Genomic DNA, 20,391 nt, shown 5'->3' with positions numbered 1-20,391 from the left:
CAGAGGCTAGGTTCCCCACCTTTGCTTTTACGACCAGGGAGGGAGCCCAGGTTGGGCGAACACCAGTCTGTTCACAAGACTCAGATTCCACCCATCAATAAGTGAGTCTTCCTTATGTAAAGGACCGAGGGTTTGTATTACATATCGGAACAAATCACAATTTTTGGAAGTAAATTGTATTTTGTTCATGAAGTTTACCTGTCAGATATATATGAGGCGTCCAGCGCTAAAACCCACACTCGCCACATTTTAAAAAATGAAGAAAAAGGCCTTTAAATGTGTAAATTTAAAAAGACCATAACTATTTTATTTTTCAAGATATTTTCTTCAGGTTTGAATTTTTGGAATGTTTAGGACCCCAAAAATATGATGTTATATATGAACAAAAAATTAGACTGTGCACAATTTGATTGACTGATTGATTGTATGATTGATTGTACAATTGATGAGCAAAATTAATGCTGAAATTTACTAAAGTACAGATCATATAATGCAAAATTGAACCATATTCTCATCATCAAAATATACACTCACTTACACCATTCGAAAGAGGAAAGAAAGGGGATTCCAGATGTACAATAAAATGGATTTCTCATATTTGTGGCGAGTGTGGGTTTGGGTTTTAGCACTGGACGCCTCATATATATATAGCTGTATTCTCCGAAGTCCGACAGAATTTCAAAACTTACGACACACGTAGTGGGAGTCAGGTGGTTAGTACCCATTCCGCCGCTGGGAGGCGGGTATCAGGAACCATTCCCATTTTCTATTCAGATTTTCTCTGTCGCCGGTACTGTCAACACCTGTTTTCAGTACCTCCGTCTTAGGATTTTGAAACTTCTTTGCTACTTAAGTATCCTGATTGTCTTTTGGTTATTGAACTTGGATTTGTGGCTAGGCACACGCTATTTGTGGACTGTTTTTTATTTTGGCTTGATTTTTCCTTTAACTAAGATATCTGGGTCTAGTTCGGCTAGTGTCAGAGTGTGGTGTATGGAAGAATGTAAGGTGAGGCTACCGAAGGCTTCGGTAGACCCCCACACAGTATGCACGAGTTGTAGGGGACATGTGTGTATGATTGATGATCGTTGTAAGGAGTGTGAAAGTCTGATTCGGGTTGGAAGGCGTATGAGTCCTATGTGCGCAAGTTAGAGCGTGATAGGATCATGAGGTCTTCCTCCAGGAGTGTCTCAGGCAGTAGACGTCAGGGCAGTAATGTTTCTCCTGCTATCCCTCCAGTAGATTTTGCAACTCCTAAACCTGTAGTGTTGCCTTCTGGCCCTGAAATGGTTTCTGTGGAGGGTAATGCCCTGTCTGTGATTCTAGAGTCTCTACGTAATCTAGAATCCAAAGTGCTCGCCTTGGAAGGTAGAAGTGATAATAGTGCAGTGAAGTGCAGTAATAGTGCCCTTAGTGTTTTGGAGGGGGCATCAGATCGGCCCTATAATGCCTCTAGGCCTGGACCTCTGCCAGACTCCCAGGAATCAGGGAGTGGGCAAGTCGAAAGCTGAAGGAGGGTTACGGGGGCTCCCCACCGATCTGGCGTCCCTTCGGCAGGACCTGTTGACGCTTCCCAGGCTGCCAAGGAGCGTGCTCGTGCACTTATCCTTCAGGAGTGCTTCTCGTCCTCCGAGGCGTCCTCCCCGCACAGGGGTTGGAGCTCCCGGAAGGACTGGCGCCCTCTGAAGAGAACAAAGACGCTAGATGTCGCACAGGCGGCCGTCGTCTTTGGTTTCTCAGAGGAGGACGCTTCACGTCCTTTCGCTCCTTCTGCTTTGCGGTCGTCGCCTGAACATTTTGACGACTTTCCACCGCAAAAGAGAACAAAGACGCAAGATGTCGCACAGGCGGCCGTCGTTTTTGGTCTCAGAGAGGAGGACACTTCACGTCCTTTCTCTTCTGCTGCTTTGCGGTCGTCTCCGGAGAGTTTTACTGCCTTTCCTCCGCAAAAGAAGACCAGGACGTCATCCGATAATGACGCTTTTGAGCGCCCCAGTTGCTCCAGGGATAGAACTGTTGCAGCCCCTGTGAGAAGGAAGAAGACTTCCCCTCGCCCCTCGTCTTCTCACAGGATCAGCCCTTCCCCTGAGAAGGAGTCTTCTCCGACAAAGAAGATCATCCTTTCAATGCAGCAACAACTTGCTTCGTTGCTTGCCGAGAGAGAGGCAGAGCCGCGTCGTCGGAAGAAGGATGATAGACTGCCTATCAAGAGGACCAGACAGTCTCCCTCGCCTTCTCCTCGCTCGTCTCTTTCTTCTGTTTTGTCACCCTCTGGATTTCGTAAGGCTCCCCAGCGTTTGTCGAGAGGGTCGCGAGGAACGTCTCCCCAAACGTTCTTCTGTCGAGAGGGAGGAACGTCTTCATGTTTGCAGCAAGGATTGTTTTCCTGCTCGCCAAGACGCTCCCCTCTCTTCTCATCATGACGCTCCGTTTGTGAAGCGTGACGTTCGTTCTTCGGTTAGACAGGACATTTTTCAAGCTGATAAGCTTGACGCCGATCAAGCTGCTTCGTTTCGTCAAGCAGCTCGTCGAGACGCTTCTCGCTCGTCCCTGAGGGACGCTCCGTATGCTTCCAAGCATGCCGATCGTTCGGCTGCGAAGCAGGATGCTCCTCAAGCTGCTAAGCTTCGTCAGGACGCCCAGCGTGACGCTTTTCTGGACGCTTCTGAGGACGCTCGTCAGGACGCTGGCATGGACGTCGCTGACGCTCGGACGCTCTTCAAGACGCTTCTCAAGATGCCCGCCGTCAACAGGACGTTCGTCAAGACAACCGTCAAGACACGCTTCAAGAGGACTTCGCAACTGCTCCCCACCGATCTAGCGTCCCTTCGGCAGGACCTGTTGACGCTTCCCAGGCTGCCAAGGAGCGTGCTCGTGCACGTATCCTTCAGGAGTGCTTCTCGTCCTCCGAGGCGTCCTCCCCGCACAGGGGTTGGAGCTCCCGGAAGGACTCGCGCCCTCTGAAGAGAACAAAGACGCTAGATGTCGCACAGGCGGCCGTCGTCTTTGGTTTCTCAGAGGAGGACGCTTCACGTCCTTTCGCTCCTTCTGCTTTGCGGTCGTCGCCTGAACATTTTGACGACTTTCCACCGCAAAAGAGAACAAAGACGCAAGATGTCGCACAGGCGGCCGTCGTTTTTGGTCTCAGAGAGGAGGACACTTCACGTCCTTTCTCTTCTGCTGCTTTGCGGTCGTCTCCGGAGAGTTTTACTGCCTTTCCTCCGCAAAAGAAGACCAGGACGTCATCCGATAATGACGCTTTTGAGCGCCCCAGTTGCTCCAGGGATAGAACTGTTGCAGCCCCTGTGAGAAGGAAGAAGACTTCCCCTCGCCCCTCGTCTTCTCACAGGATCAGCCCTTCCCCTGAGAAGGAGTCTTCTCCGACAAAGAAGATCATCCTTTCAATGCAGTAACAACTTGCTTCGTTGCTTGCCGAGAGAGAGGCAGAGCCGCGTCGTCAGAAGAAGGATGATAGACTGCCTATCAAGAGGACCAGACAGTCTCCCGCGCCTTCTCCTCGCTCGTCTCTCTTCTGTTTTGTCGCCCTCTGGATTTCGTAAGGCTCCCCAGCGTTTGTCGAGAGGGCGCGAGGAACGTCTCCCCAAACGTTCTTCTTTCGAGAGGGAGGAACGTCTTCACGTTCGCAGGAAGGATTGTTTTCCTGCTCGCCAAGACGCTCCCCTCTCTTCTCATCTTGACGCTCCGTTTGGGTAGACAGGACGTTTTTCAAGCTGATAAGCTTGATGCCGTTCAAGCTGCTTCGTTTCGTCAAGCAGCTCATCGAGACGCTTCTCGCTCGTCCCTGAGGGACGCTCCGTATGCTTCCAAGCATGCCGATCATTTGGCTGCAAAGCAGGATGCTCCTCAAGCTGCTAAGCTTTGTCAGGACGCCCAGCGTGACGCTTTTCTGGACGCTCGTCAGGACGCTGGCATGGACGTCACCGACGCTCAGACGCTCATCAAGACGCTTCTCAAGACGCCCGCCGTCAACAGGACGTTTGTCAAGACAACCGTCAAGACGCGCTTCAAGAGGACTTCGCAACTGCTCCTGAACCTTTGGAAGACACTCAGCCTTGTGCTCAGAGCTCGTCTGTTCAGCAGCGATCTGCTTTGAAAATTGGCCCTAAAGGTCTTGTACCTCTCCCTTCGGTAGTCTCGTCTGTCGCTCCTGCGGAAGAGGGAGAAGTTAGCAGTTCGTCGGAGCCAGCAGACGAAGAGCAGCCTTCGACTTCAGCGTCTTCGGATTATCAGGTCTTGGCCCGTCTCCTACGTGCTTCGTTTGGAGACAAGTTCCAACCCTCGGCCCCCCGCTCTCCTCTTCTCAATTTTCTTCTTCAAAAGTCAGTAAAGCTCCAGGTTTTGTTAAGATGAAGACTTCTCTTTCGACCAAGAGAGCGTTTAAGAAGTTACATGATTGGATGGAATCGAGGAAAGCACAAGGCAAGACCTCTTTTGCCCTGCCTCCGTCAAGACTCAACGGCAAGGTATATGGTACGAGACAGGGGAGGACGTTGGGCTGAGAGTTCCCTCCTCTGCCCAAGGCGACTTTGCCAGCCTGGTTGATGCCCCGAGGAGGTCTCTCCTTTCGTCGGCGAAGGTGTCTTGGACACCTTCTGAGTTAGATCACCATCTTAAAGGACTCTTCTGGACGATGGAGGTATTTAACTTTTTGGACTGGTGTCTGGGAGTCCTGGATATGCAGTCTTGAAGTCCGGACTCGATTAACCTGGGGGAGCTGTCCAGCATTCTTGCGTGTATGGACAAGGCTGTCAGGGATGGTTCGGAGGAGCAGGCTTCGCACTTTGGTACAGGGCTCTTGAAAAAGAGAGCGTTGTACTGCAACTTCACTGCGAAGTCTGTTTCTCCCTCGCAGAGGGCAGAGTTACTGTTCGCCCCTCTTTCGAGCCATCTCTTTCCCCAGGCTATGATCAAGGATCTGGCTGTCAGCCTGCAAGAGAAGGCTACGCAAGACCTTCTAGCTCGGTCTTCTAGACATCCTGCAGTTCCTACGACGTCTCAAGCTTCCAAGAAGCAGAAGCCCTTTCGAGGCTCCGCTTCCTCGAGACCAGCTCCTCGAGGAAGAGGCCTTCCCAGAGGCAAAGCCCCTTCCAAATTCAGGGGAAAGAAGTGAGCCTTCAGTCACCAGTAGGAGCCAGGCTTCATTCGTTTGCAAAAGCCTGGAGAGAGATAGATGCAGACAGCTGGTCGCTCAACGTCATCGAGCAAGGATACAAGATCCCTTTCCCGAAGCCTCCTCCGCTGTGCACGACACCCAGGGATCTGTCACCCTCTTACCATTGGGAGAAGCAGCAGATTCTTTACGATCTGCTCGAGCAAATGCTCGAAAAGAGAGCGGTGGAACAGGTTTTAGACCTAGAATCCCCGGGCTTCTACAACAGGTTATTCCTGGTGCCGAAACAGTCGGGAGGATGGCGACCAGTGTTAGGCGTAAGCAGTTTGAACCTTTTTGTGGAGAAGCAAAGGTTCAAGATGGAGACGCCTCAGTCAGTTCTTGGGGCCTTAAGACCAGGCGACTGGATGGTGTCCTTAGATCTACAGGACGCTTATTTTCACGTCCCGATCCATCCCCAGTTGATGAAGTACCTGCGGTTTGTCCTGAGAGGGAAAGTTTTCCAATTCAGGGCACTTTGCTTCGGGTTGAGCACGGCCCCCATGATCTTCACGATTTTAATGAAGAACGTGGCGAGGTGGCTTCATCTTGCGAACGTCAGAATCTCTTTGTATCTAGACGACTGGCTCATTCGATCGTCTTCGAAGGCTTGGTGTCTGAAGGACCTTCACTCAACTTTAACTTTGGCAAAGTCCCTGGGACTGCTGGTAAATTTCAAAAAGTCACATCTGATCCTGATGCAGTCCATCGTGTATCTGGGGATTCAGATGGATTCAGTGGCTTTTCAGGCTTTTCCGTCCCAGGAACATCAGCAGCAAGGCTTAAACAAAGTGTTAGCCTTCCTGAGGAAAGAAACATGCTCGGTGAGGGAGTGAGGGACCATTTCCTCGCTGGAGAAGTTTGTTCCCCTGGGGAGACTGCACCTCAGACCTCTCCAGTTTTTCCTAGCGGAGAGCTGGGAAGGCAAGGAGAATCTCGATGCGATCTTGAAGATATCAAGAGAGGTAAAGGATCACCTAAGGTGGTGGCTCGATCCTGCAAAGCTGTCGGAGGGATTTTCCCTCAAGCTTCAGAGCCCCAACCTAGTGTTGTTCTCCGACGCGTCCACCACGGGGTGGGGAGCAACACTAGGGGGGGGGAAGAAGTGTCAGGTACCTGGAGAGGGGAACAGGTGTCCTGGCACATAAACCTCAAAGAGCTGGTGGCCATCTATTTGGCGCTCCAGTTCTTCCAAGACAAAGTCTCACATCAAGTAGTCCAGATCAACTCGGACAACACCACAGCTCTGGCCTACATCAAGAAACAGGGAGGAACACACTCTCGGTCCCTGTTCACTCTAGTGAGAGAGATCTTGTTGTGGGCAAAAGCATGGGACGTAACGATCCTTACGAGGTTCGTCGCAGGCGTCGAGAACGTCCGTGCAGATCTCCTCAGTCGGCAAGGTCAACTGTTGCCGACCGAATGGACTCTTCACCAGGAGGTATGCCAAGAGCTTTGGGGTTTATGGGGACGTCCTCTCGTAGACATCTTTGCGACTTCGAGGACAAAGAGACTTCCGCTGTACTGCTCCCCGGTGCTTGATCCAGGAGCAGTAGCGATAGATGCCCTTCTCTGGGACTGGACAGGGATGGACCTATATGCCTTCCCCCGTTCAAGATCCTGGGAGAGTTATGAGAAAGTTTGCAGCGTCAGAAGGGACGAGAATGACGTTGATCGCCCCGTTCTGGCCTGCGAAAGAATGGTTCACAGAGGTCATGTCCTTCGTAGTAGACTTCCCGAGGACGCTTCCGTCAAGGATAGATCTACTCGGACAGCCCCACTTCGAGAGGTACCACAAAAACCTCCCCGCTTTGAGTCTGACTGTGTTCAGACTATCCAAAAGTTGGCCAGAGCGAGAGGCTTTTCAAGACCTGTGGCAAGAGCTATTGCCAATGCAAGGAGAGCTTCCTCTCTTGCAGTGTATCAATCGAAGTGGGCCGCTTTCAGGAGTTGGTGCAGAAAGAAGGGCATTTCCTCTACCACGACCTCTGTGAACCAAATAGCTGACTTCCTACTTTACCTGAGGAAGGACTTGAAGCTGGCAGTCCCGACGATCAAAGGCTACAGAAGTGTGCTGTCTGTAGTCTTTAGACATAGAGGCATGGACTTAGCAAACAACAAAGACCTTCACGATCTCTTAAGATCCTTCGAGACCACGAAGGTGCCTCAACCTAAGTTGCCGTCATGGAACTTGGACGTAGTCCTAAAGTTCCTGATGTCCAGTCGTTTTGAGCCTCTTCATGCTGCGTCACTAAGGGACATTACCTGAAAGGCTGTCTTTCTAACTGCTCTGGCAACGGCGAAGAGAGTTAGCAAAATTCAAGCCATCAGGAAGCACGTTGGCTTTAAGGGGCATAATGCCGTTTGTTCATTGAGCCCGACATTTCTGGCTAAGAACGAGAATCCGTCCAACCCTTGGCCCAAGAACTTTGAGATTAAGGGTATGGCCGAAATCATTGGACGGGAGCCAGAGAGAGTCCTGTGCCCTGTCAGGGCTCTCAAATTCTATTTGCGGAAAACGAAGGAATGTCGAGGTCCTTCTAGCAACTTGTGGTGTTCGGTCAGAAAACCAGACTTGCCGATGTCTTAAGAATGCTCTGGCATTCTTCTTGAGGGACATCATCAAGGAAGCGCATTCATCTTGTGAAGACAGTGACAGTGACAGTGTTGAAAGTGAATGCTCAGGAAGTGAGGGCCATCTCTACCTCGGTAGCCTTCCAAAAGAACATGGCACTCAGTGACATTTTGAGTGCCACCTTTTGGCGTAGCAACTCGGTGTTCGCTTCACACTACCTGCGGGATGTGAAGACGACATGCGAGAACTGCTATTCGCTAGGGCCATACGTCGCCGCAGACACTATGTTGGGGGCAGTAAGTAGCACTCATCCTATCCTGTAGAAAATGGTTAGGTGAGCTTTTAATTTCTTGTATTGATTTATGGTTGTAGGGTCGACCGCCTGAGGCGGACTTCCCTTCCTTTAGCCTAAGTTATGTGGGAATTAACTTTTGTTAGTCTAGGTCAGGTGGTGGTTTTGCTTCGTTGCCCTCATAGTATGGTCAAATGGTCTAGTCACATTGTGGTCATGCCCCCATTGACAGATCATCTAGAACTCACCAGCTATATAGGTCACTACCTTGCTGGAGACTCTAGTAAAGCAGAAGCAGACTTGGGTGACAGTAATCACGAAGTCAGCTATGCTAACAGGTAAGGAACATAGATGTCAATCATCTGCATGTATATGTTTCCTAAAATCCTATTCTGTCTCTCCCCACCTCCAAAGGTGGGATTCAGCTATATATATATCTGACAGATAAACTTCATGAACAAAATGATATTGTTATGATACAATAAAGTTTGTTCATACTTACCTGGCAGATATATATAATCAAAGTGCCCACCCACCTCCCCTCAGGAGACAGTGGCACTAGAAAATCTGAATAGAAAATGGGAATGGTTCCTGAATGGGTACTAACCACCTGACTTACACTACGTGTGTCGTAAGTTTTGAAATTCTGTTGGACTTCGGAGAATACAGCTATATATATAGTATCTGCCAGGTAAGTATGAACAAACTTTATTGTATCATAACAATATAATTTTTCCTAATTATACAAACCTGAAGTCCTTTACATATAGTCCCACCTAATGCCACCTCTCACTGTTCCTGGGCCTAAAGCAAAGTGATATGCTAACCTCTAGATGGGCGGGACTCCCGACCATCGGACAAGCAGTTACTACCGAACTACCTTGTTAGAAATCTTACGACCAGTCCAGCTGGCGCTGAATAGTAATTCCTTAATAAAGGACCTCAGGTTTGTATAGTTAGGAAAAATACAATTTACTTCCAAAAATTATGATATTGTGTACATCAGACTTGACAAATAATGCTTGGGTAAAACAGGTGTAAAGTAAAATCCAAGCTCGAGATGAATTGAGTAGTTATAGTAAACAAGTAAAATAAATGAATTGTTTCTGTACAACAGATAATGATATATAAAACCATCAGCTATGACTGGCAACTCTCCAGTTGCTCACTAGATATGGTAGAGTGAGGGTGTGTCCTGTGGCTCCAGTAAGTGCTGCCAGATGCATGATCCATGGCTAACTTTAACCTTAAATTAAGTAAAAACTACTGAGGATAGAGGGTTGCAATTTGATATGTGTGATGATTGGAGGGTGGGTGGTCAAAATAACAATTTGCAGCCCTCTAGTTTTACAGAAAATCAAAACTGATAAGAACAAATGAGTAACATTTGCAAAGGGGCTTTGCATGCTTTTTTTTAAGTGATGAGCAATATCTTTGTTTAATTTGCATTAGGAGAACCTAACTAATTTGCATTTTGTCCCTATTTTTTTTTGTTAGGTAATATTACTGAAATAATTACCTGGTCCCAAAGTAATTTACAACTTGATCACATAGCTGTGCATTAGATAAAATTGTGAGTAAGTGATTTGGTCACTGGAGAAGAGTATACTGGGTACTATACTTAGACTAAATTGCCTTTCTTATTTTTCAGAATAATGATCTATGTGGTAGTTTGCTGATTTTGTGCCATACTTGGGGAGAGTTACATATTGGCTTGTGCCAGTTAGATAAGTAAGTACTACTAATTTTTCTGAATTTTATGGTACTTGCTCCAATGCACTTGCAGCAGGTAGGTCTGCCCCCCTTTTATTAAGTTTTTACATGAAGTATGCTGGTATTTGGCAGTCACAAACAGATGACATCCAGCCATGTAAAGAATGCCATTTTGAGGACATGAATATGTTGTAAGTATATTTTATAAAAATTACAGGTACGAAATATGTACTTACTTCCTGTTTTCCATAAATATAATTTAAAAAGTTGTTTGAACTAGAGGATAGCTAAATGAATAAAAATAATGTACTTGACCACATCGTCAGTAATAAACATATGATGCATTTGATGAGTCCTGTCCACTTATTCTATCTTTAATGCAGTCTATCTAACTGCTCATCTGGTCCAGGCTTTCATATGTGCCTCTCGCAGCATTTTATTTGGAATTACCATGTTGTCTGTCTGGTACTGTTATATCTGTTTACTACTCTCATGTTTTCATTACACATCTGAACCTTAGCAATGGACATTATACTGCTCCCATATCTATTCTAAAAATAAAACCCTAAAGATCTGGGAAGTAGGGGTGTAGGCTTTGGGATCTTTTCAAAGTTAAATGAAAGGCTTGTTTATGATGTATGATGATAAGACATGACATTATTTTACCATGGATGCCTCTTATTCAAGAAGGTAAAATCAATATGATAGAAATACTGTTGAGTTTCCTTTCAGAATTAATAAAAAATTAACGAGAGAGAGAGAGAGAGAACCTGAAATTCTGAATTTGTTCATGAAACTTACCTGACAGATATATATATAGCTGTATTTTCTGAAGTCCGACAGAATTTAAAAATTCGCGGCACACGCAGTGGGCGGCCAGGTGGTAGTACCCATTCCCGCCGCTGGGAGGCGGATATCAGGAACTATTCCCATTTTCTATTCATATTTTTTTCTGTCGCCGGTCGGTAAACAACTGTTTACAGACCTCCGCCTAGGATTTTGAAAAACTTCATTAGCCACTTAAGTATCCTAATTATTCTTTCGATTATTAACTTGGATTTGTGGCTAGGCATACGCTATCGTAAATTTTTTCATTGCATTTGATGTCTGAAGCTAGTTAGCCTAGTTTCAGACTTTGTTGTCTGCACGGTAAGGTGAGGCTACCGGAACTTTCGGTAGACACTCGCTTAGTATATATGACGTTTACATGTTTTCTTTGCATAAGGTAATTAGTGTAATGTGTGACTGATTACGGAAGAAGGAGGATTCATTTACGCTTTTTAGAGCGTGTTAGAATCAGGAGTTTTCCTCCATAGTAAACAGAAGTTAGAAATAATGAACCTTCTAACCTCCTGTAGATTTTATTTTGCCTAACCCTGTGGTATGGCTTACGGGCCTAGAAGAAGTGTCTGCTAGAGGATTACATCAAGTAATCTTAGACTAAAGTGCTCGCTCTCCAATCAGTGTTGTGAAGTGTAGTGCCCCTTGTGTTGTGGAGGGGGCGTCAGATCGGCCCCATAATGCCTCTAGGCCTGGACCTCTGTCGGACTCCCATGACTCAGGGAGAGGGCATGTCGAAAGCCGCAAGAGGGTACGGGGGCTCCCCACCCCACCGATCTGGCGTCCCTTCGGCAGAACCTGTGGACGCTTCCCAGGCTGCTAAAGATCATGCACGTGCACGAATCTTGAAGGATTGCTTCTCGTCCTCCGAGGCGTCCTCCCCACACAGGGGTTGGAGTTCTCGGAAGGACTCGCGCCCCCTAAAGAAGCTTGAGAGAAGAGGACGCTTACGTCCTCTCTCTCGTCACGAGAGGATGAAAAAGTAAAGAGACCACATTTTCCCTTTTAGAAGAATGCACTGGCTCTTTTTCTAAGGGACATTTTAAAGGAGGCTCATTCATCTTGCCAGAAGAGTGATTTGAGCTCCTGCGGGTGAAACGCTCATGTATATATCATTTATACATTATTAAGGAGGCTCATTCATCTGCCAGAAGAGTGATTTGAGCCTCCTGCGAGTGACCGCTCATGTATACATCATTTATACATTATTAAGGAGGCTCATTCATCTTGCCAGAAGAGTGATTTGAGCCTCCTGCGAGTGAACGCTCATGTATACATCATTTATACATTATTAAAGAGGCTCATTCATCTTGCCAGAAGAGTGATTTGAGCCTCCTGCGAGTGAACGCTCATGTATATGAACGCTCATGTATATATCACTTATACATTATTAAGGAGGTTCATTCATCTTGCCAGAAGAGTGATTTGAGCCTCCTGCGAGTGAACGCTCATGAAGTTAGAGCTGTTTCAACCTCGCTAGCATTCCAAAAGAATTTGGTAATCAAGGACATTTTCGTCTCCTCTCCTCATGGCGCTCCGTATACGTTATGTAACGTTCGCTTTACTTCGAAAAAGCAAGCTGATAAGTTTGACGGCCGGCAAGCTGCTTTGCACGTCAAACAACTTATGTCTCTGGTCGGCATAAGAAGGGCAATTTAGACGTGAGGAAGCGTTTGGAGGTGCTCGACGTCCTATAAGTAGAGACATTCTCCAGGACGCTCGGCAAGCACCTTGCGGAAGACGAAAGCCATACGTCTTCCTTTAGTGTTCACACTCTTCAGGACATCGTGCGGCTCTCCATATAGACTCGCATGAGGACGTCCCTTAAAAATATTCAATGTCATACGCAAAACGCGGTTCGTCATAACATTGAGATGTTGGCAAGGTCGCTCGCCAGGACGCCTCTTGGCGGGCCTTGCATGCATCAAGGCGCTCAACGAGTTCCTCTCTGAAACGTCGTTCAGAAGACTTGGTGTTCTCTGCTCAGACACGCTCGTAGCTAAGCAGGACGTTTTTGGAGGACGCTCAGCAGGACGCTTTCCAGGACGCTAAGCAGGACGCTTTTGAGGACGCTCGGCAGGACGCTTTTGAGGACGCTCAGCAGGACGCTTTCCAGCACGCTTTTGAGGACGCTCAGCAGGACGCTTTTGTGGACATTCGCCAGGACGCTTCGGTGGAAGCTCGGCAGAACGCTTTGCGAGAGAGACTTGTTGAAGGCGTCTTATTTGCTGTTGAGGACATTTCTTTACAGAAATTTTTAAAAAGGATTCGGAGTTAGTGGAGAGACATACCCGAATTTTTTCTTCGATCTCTCTTTCCTCTTCATCGATTTCTTTGAGAATCGGGAAGATTATATACTTGGATTCCTGGGTGACTTTCGGTCATGTTAAAGGGTTTTCCCCTATTAGCAAAGTGCTAATAGTTTTGTCAAGTCAGGACGTTTTCCCCATTGTCATTTAAGTGGGGGACCCCTCATAAATGGGGTAGTTCTCATTGACATAGTTTTTAACGTTTTTATCGTTTAAGCGGATAAACTCATTAACAAATTTCGGAAGAGCTCTCATTCATTTTCAGAGGCTCATCCGGGGTTAAGAGAAAGACTTGTAGACTATCCAGGAAGTCTTTTGTCCAATATCATAAGAACATTGAACGGTCTTTTTCGATCCTCGGTTCTCTCTTGATGATCTCTATTCGAATATTACTCCCTTTTCTTGAGAAATGAGTCTTGCAAAGAGTCAAGGAGTTTTTTTAAAGTCTCGTTCATTAGAACGTGGACAGTCTTTTTCTTTCTTCTCTCTTCCTCGTCGAGGAAAGATGTAGTAGAGAATTCGATGTTCAAATTACTACAAATACTTACGTAGTTTATCTTTGCGTCATTTTGCTAACGCATGGGTCAAGTCATATACGCATATCGTATTTACCTCTGCGGATAGAAGCCGAAAGAACTGTTGTTCTAATGTATTTATTTGACACTCCCTTCAACCTTCCAAGAGTTTTCGGAGTAAGAACAACTCTTCAGGTATTGTTACGACAACACCAACTCAGCTTCTGTATTTAGCGAATTCTGTTTCGTTTAAATAGGCCTGCTTGAGAGTTTCCTTTGCTCGATAATATCATACCTATTCCTTCGTAAAGGGAGTAGCTGGCAACTCAGGCAGATAGTATCTGTTCACCATGAAGCTTTTCTTCGAGGAAGACTTCTTCACTCTTTTTGATAGAGATCGAAGGTGGTCGATCTCCAATCCTTATTTTGTTTTCTTGAAGGAAAGAATTTAGGATGGAGATCGTTGTTCAGAATACTATAAATATACTACGTATATTAACCTCGCGACATGATTCTACTAAACAGTTGAATTGTCCGAGGGGTAGGCGCATATCCTAGTTATTCTACGGATTGCGACTTAGACGAGAAGTATTCTAATTGAACTGCAACACCAACTCAGCTTCTGTATTTAGCGAATTTTGTTTCGTTTAAATATGCCTGCTTGAGAGTTCCCTTTTGCTCGATAATTTTCATACCTATCCCTTCGTAAAAGGAGTAGCTGCAACTCAGGCACATAGTGCGAGACGATGATCAAGGCTGCTGTTACTGTGATCTACGCAGTACCGGCTAGCTCGGTGTCATGCGCGGTTGGTTACGTCTCTCTCCCTTGCGGGAATGGCTTAATAAACCGTCTCTCTGCCCTACAATCATGGATTTTAGCCTCGGGTTGAGGAAATTTCTAGTAATCTTGAATGATCATACCTGCCGTTTACTTAGAAAATTTCAACAAGATATCTCTTATACTTGTTAGGTGCGGGTTTACCGCACGGTAACATTCTGTACGAATCTACCGCGGCATAGCACTATAATAATGCTCTCCTGCTTATGCAAAGCGCAGCCTTATTTAGGGAAGGAAGCAGGCTGACTGAGGGAATGGATGAGTTTGCTGGGGACCATTTCCTCGCTGGAGAAGCTTGTTTTCCCTGAATAAACAGCAATTCAGACCTCTACAAATTTTCCTCACGAAGAAATTGGAATAACATCAAAGATCTTGTAATTCTAATTTTCTCTCAACGGCTTGAGGATCACCTCAGGTGATAGCGAGAGGGTGCCAGACATCCGAACAGAGAACAGATGTTCTGGCACATTGTCTGAAAGAATTGGAAGCCAAATTGGTCGGCTCTCCAGTTCCTCGAAGGGTGAGGTTGGATCGAGTGGCCCAAATCATCTCGGATAATTTCTCAGCTCTCTCATAGCTCGAGAAGAGAGAATTGGTTATGGACTTGGGCACGGAACGTAACGATCCTCAAGAGGTTCATTAAACTAGTGCACGTCCGTGGGGGTCTTCTCGATCGAAGGCAACAACTACTGACGTCTGAGTAATCCTCACTTAGAAGTATGTCGAAAGTGAGGAGAGACTGAGGGCGTCCTTTCGTTAAGTTTTTCGTAATATTGAAGACGAAGGAGCTTCCTCTTAAGTTGTTCCCTTATTCATGATCCTAGAGGATTAGCTTTAGTCGCCACATGTTGGCCTCTAAGAGGTTGGATTCACAGAGGTCAGGTAATTCAGAGAATTGTCCAAAGACGACCCTTCCCGAGAGAATCGGTGTAATCTAACATCGTCACTTAGTGAAGTATCTTATATCTCTCCTCTCTGAGTCTGAAGGCGTTCAGACTATCGAGAAGCGATAAGATCTTCAAGATTAATGGCAGTCTCTTGGCCAAGGCAAAGCAGTGCTGCCTATTTTCAGTTTTCAATCGGAGGGGGCCGTTTCTGGAGATAGTGAAGGGAAATGACTGTTCCTCCACCTCGACCTCTGTGAACTTTCGTTATGGTTCTATCTTTCCGTATGAAGTATGAGATAAGATAGAAGTCCTAACTATTGTAGAATATGAAAATAAATGTTGTTGACGGCCTCTAGGCTCAGAGATCCGGTTCTGTCAAACAACAAAGCTTCACGATCTTGAGGTCTGTGGAGATCTTGAAATTCTCTGGATCAAAGGTTCCGGCATGGAACTTAGACGTAGTCTGAGTTTCTGATGCCAAAAGCATTTCGAACCTATCCTTTCTGCGAACTTAATACACGTGACGAGAAAGGCTAATATTCTAACCGCTCTAGCCACGGCAAGGAGGGTTAGTGAGGTTTTAGCCATCATCAGAGGTTTTGGCTTTAAAGGACATAATGCGGTCTGTCCTCTAAGCCTTCCGTTCTTGATAAGAACGAAAACCTGTCTAACCCTTGACCCGAAGGCTTGGAGACCAAGGTATGGCACAAATTATTGGGCAATGGGCATTAGAGAGTCCTGTGCCCTGTAGGGTCTCTCAAGTTTTATCTTGATAAAACTATAGAAAGTCAAGGTCAACGGACAATCTGCGGTGTTCCGTAAAAAGACCAAACTGGTTCATGTCCAAGAACACCCTGGCATTATAGCCAAGGAGTTCTTTTAAGAGGTCTCATTCATTATGTTTGCATAAAGATTTGAGTTTTTTTTTTATTTTTTCTTAATATCAATGCTCAAGAGGTGAGGGCGCGGCCTCGGAAGCATTTCAACAGAGCATGACACTCAGTAAACATCCTGAGTGTCACGCTTTAGCGAAGCAACTCTGGGTTTGCTTCACATTCTTCCCGACAATCTGGCGGTGTTCCGTAAAAAAGACCAGACTGGTTCATGTCCAAGAACACCCTGGCATTATAGCCAAGGAGTTCTTTTAAGAGGTCTCATTCATTATGTTTGCATAAAGATTTGAGATTTTTTTCTTAATATGAATGCTCAAGAGGTGAGGGCGCGGCCTCGGAAGCATTTCAACAGAGCATGACACTCAGTAACATCCTGAGTGCCACGCTTTAGCGAAGCAACTCTGTGTTCGTTCACACTCCCGACGGGATGTGAAGACGACATTTTCAGATCCGTAAGTCGCTAGGACCATACATATCCGTAGATATATTATTGGGTGCAGGAAGCAACACGAATCCTATCCTATAGAAAAGGGATAGTGTGCCCTTTTAACTTTTGAAGGGTTGGTCGCTTGAGGCGCGTTCCTTTTCTTTAGCCTAGAAGTTATGGAACTAACTTTGATAGGTTAGGTCAGGTGGTGGTTTTAGCTTCGGTGCCCTCAGAAGTATGGTAATATGGTCTAGTCACATTGTGGTCACGCCCCCGTTGACAGATCATCTAGAGCGCACCAGCATTACAGGTCTCTACCTCGCTGGCAACTCTAGTAACGCAGAAGCAGACTTTGGTGACAGTAATCACGAAGTCGGCTATGCTAACAGGTCAGGAACCAAGATGTATATCATCTACTTAATTTAGTTTCCCTAAAATCCTATTCTGTCTCTTCCACCTATCCGAAGGTGGGATTCAGCTATATATATAATCTGTCAGGTAAGTTTCATGAACAAAATGTTATTGTTATAATACAATTAAGTTTGTTCATACTTACCTGGCAGATATATATAATTAAAGTGCCCACCCACCTCCCCTCAGGAGACAGTGGCACTGATAAAATATGAATAGAAAATGGGAATAGTTCCTGATATCCGCCTCCCAGCGGCGGGAATGGGTACTACCACCTGGCCGCCCACTGCGTGTGCCGCGAATTTTTAAATTCTGTCGGACTTCAGAAAATACAGCTATATATATATCTGCCAGGTAAGTATGAACAAACTTAATTGTATTATAACAATAACATATTGAAAATAATAGAAAATTATCAGAAAAACAAAAGGAAATTACTGCAGTTGCAGAAAGAAAAAGCATGGGAGTAACCAACCCAAGATTACTTTAGCCAGGTTATCCCCTCAAATTGAAATTCATAATTATCTAATCATTTATGAAATTATCATGTTTTTGTTAATTTTGTATGAAGACTGCAAAAGAATGTATATGTAAATTCACACCATTTTCTCTTTGAGAGAAGATGCATGTACTGGTATGAAAATCACGGGTTGTATTCAGATTTTGGCTTCCTCCTTTTTATTGTTAAAATAGAGAGAGAGAATTTATCAAGAAATTCTTTTAACAAGTTCCCTTACTGGTACTCTAGTTTTTGAGGGAGTGCATCAAGTAACAAAGGCTTCTGAGAGTTAATGCCTAATGCAGTACATGTACATATGTATTGATTATCTATTGAGAAAAGTATACACTGCAATGCATTGAAAGACCTTGTTATACTAGCTGAGTATTTGAATGAGGAGAACCAGGAATTGACTTTATAAGACAGTGCTTCTTTCCAGGAGCCCTTTATTAAGTTTATGAGATTTTTTACAGGAAAGATTTCAAAGACCCAGATAGAAAGCCTCAGCCACCAAGCTTAGAATACTAGTAAGCATGCAAGTGACTAGTGATTGATTATAATTAAGTAATTTAACCAGACTGCTTAACTAATTTGGTTAGCTCTTAATGGGATGGTATGAAGGATTGTTTTTATTAACAATAAAGTTTAAACTTTATTTATTAAACTACTGCATTTTCAAAAAAAATTATAATTTGGTTATTTGAAAATGATTGAGATATTGGAATTTCTTCAATTGATTTATTTGTAGAACTTGACATTTGATTTTGGTTATATTTTGGACATTCTATACCTGTAGTGATTCAATCTCTTTGGTTATTCATGAAGTGTCCTTGGGTCAAGCAGGAGTGGCCAATTCCAAGATGGGTCAGAATGTCGTGTATGTGTGTGTTGTTCACTTTGATGTGATGAATTCCATATCCCAAAAGTGGGCTTGATCTGTTTTAACTTGTTATTTTTGGGTTCTTTATTCCATAAATATTCTGCCATTTACTGATTATAGTAATGGGTTTTAGAGATGATAAATAATCACTATTAAGAATATCTATGTGATCTTTTCATCGTAGTTTCAGCGTTAACTGCTTTCTTGCTTCTTCTTTCCTCTAATGCCTACATAGGTGGAAAATCAACATATTTCTTCATTTTTACCATTTTCCAATAATTTGTGTTACTCTTAATTTCAGCCATGAAGGGCTATAGAGCTGCTCTAGGTCTAGTTCTTTGTTTAAAAGGCATGGTCTCTCTTTATCATGGGAAGTTTCTATGCTTCTCAAGAGTTTCAAGCAGTCCTGTTCCCCAAGAGATCTCAAACAACCAAAGTGGGACCTGACTATGGTGGTCAGCAGTCTTACTCACCCTCCATATGCACCCTTGCAAGGTTCAGCAGAGGAATTTAACCCTCAAGACAGTTTTCTTACTGGACTTAGCTTCTTCAAAGAGGGTCAGCAAATACATGGGCTCTCTTATAATATTAAACATACAAGAGGTTGGAGTTCCTTAGCCTTCAAATTTGTCCTGGAATTTGCAGCCAAGACTCAAAATCCTCTATTCATGATAACAGATTTGAGTCCTACTCAATCCAATCTCTCCAAGATTTTGTTGGTGATGACAAATTTTTGTTATGCCCCATCAGGGCACTGCATAGCTATCTTAAAAGAACTTAGCATCTCAAACCTGGTAGCCAAAGACTTTTCTAGAACAAGAAAGAAGTGCCTGAGAATACTGTCTCCTTTTGGCTATGTAAAGTGATCACATTCAGATGCTGATACAGTGCATGGAAGAGCACATGATGTTAGGGGTTTAGGCCTTACCCTCGCTTTGAAGAATTGTTGGTTCACAGAATTTTTAAAGGCAGGTATCTTCACATCCTTCTATCTGTGGAGAATAGAAATTGGCCTGAAGTTACTGCTGTCAGCATATATGCCATTCTTTGGAACAGGCACCGTATCTCTAAGCTTGTGCTCATCCACAAAGGTACTGTGTCTACATAGAAAGCTATAGAATCTACTAATCTTGGAAGACAACACACTAGAAACATTCTTAAAAAACAAAAGAATAGGTTCAGGATGACAAGTATCAGTAACCAATCTACCATTAGCTGTTAGTAGTGAAGGAATGGAAGATGAGCCTGACCCAAAGATAGTTGATGCTAATTTGGTCCATCACAGATGAAACTCAGTAATTCTTTCAGGTTTCCTCTTAAGTAATTATTTTAATTTCTCTCAGCTATATGATAATTTTATTTGCAGCACAGCGAGATTCAACAAAAATGGTGTAATTTTCATGTGAAAATTTTTGTCTCTGTTAAATTTGATCTGTTTGTCGTGTTACGCTTTTCTACATGTATCATAAACCATGTCTGGTCATTTGTCTTGAATTGAATAACCATTCTAGGGACATACCTCACAAAAGTAACCCTGAGCAAATGAAAATCATTTAGCTTAAATTTAATAATCATTCTAGGGACATACCTTACAATAATAACCATGAGCAAATGAAATAATTTAATTTTCTGGGCTCAGCTCGTGTCGGCCTATGAAAGGATCCTTAATATCATTCTTTCTAGGTAAAATAAATCTAAAATTACCAGAGAAAAACAAAATTAAGAAAATGTCAGTAAAACTGACTCGCTCACTCTTAAAAAGAAGTGTCGGTATGGCAATAGGGGCGAGTGGGAACACTACCACGAGACATTCACCAATTAGAACTTCCAATCAGAATCCCCACAAGAGAGAGCTGATACCAACAGGTGATGCGGCCGCTACTACTACTACTAGAGGACGCCACGGACAGCAGCGCCCCTAGCGGACATCCTTAATTTTTAGCGCCAGCGTTCGGACGCATTCTCTTTGTGCTGTGCTATTTACGAGGAATTTTATCACCATTCATCATGGAACGTTCTGCCATCGCAACGGCTAAGTTAAGTGCCTCATAAGTAATGTTTTACTGTATTTTTGTCTTCCGGGAACCAGTATTTTTCCTTCTAATAGGTCATATACGGTTTCCCGGTTGTCTCGTGGCGGCG

At 44.7% G+C, this 20,391-nt stretch overlaps 1 protein-coding gene across 1 annotated transcript in view; it reads left to right on the top strand.

The window, feature by feature from the left end:
- LOC135216548 (uncharacterized) overlaps positions 1–20,391 on the top strand; it is a 260,185-nt gene that overhangs the window by 197,804 nt on the left and 41,990 nt on the right. Inside the window, exon 7 of the mRNA XM_064251923.1 lies at positions 9,689–9,768. Coding sequence (XP_064107993.1) covers positions 9,689–9,768 — 80 coding nt within the window. The remainder of the gene's footprint in view (positions 1–9,688; positions 9,769–20,391) is intronic.

Source organism: Macrobrachium nipponense, chromosome 6 (genome assembly GCF_015104395.2).
Source record: "Macrobrachium nipponense isolate FS-2020 chromosome 6, ASM1510439v2, whole genome shotgun sequence".
Classification (NCBI taxonomy): domain Eukaryota; kingdom Metazoa; phylum Arthropoda; class Malacostraca; order Decapoda; family Palaemonidae; genus Macrobrachium; species Macrobrachium nipponense.
Note: the sequence above shows the minus strand (reverse complement) of the source record. Positions and strands in the feature narration are given on the sequence as shown.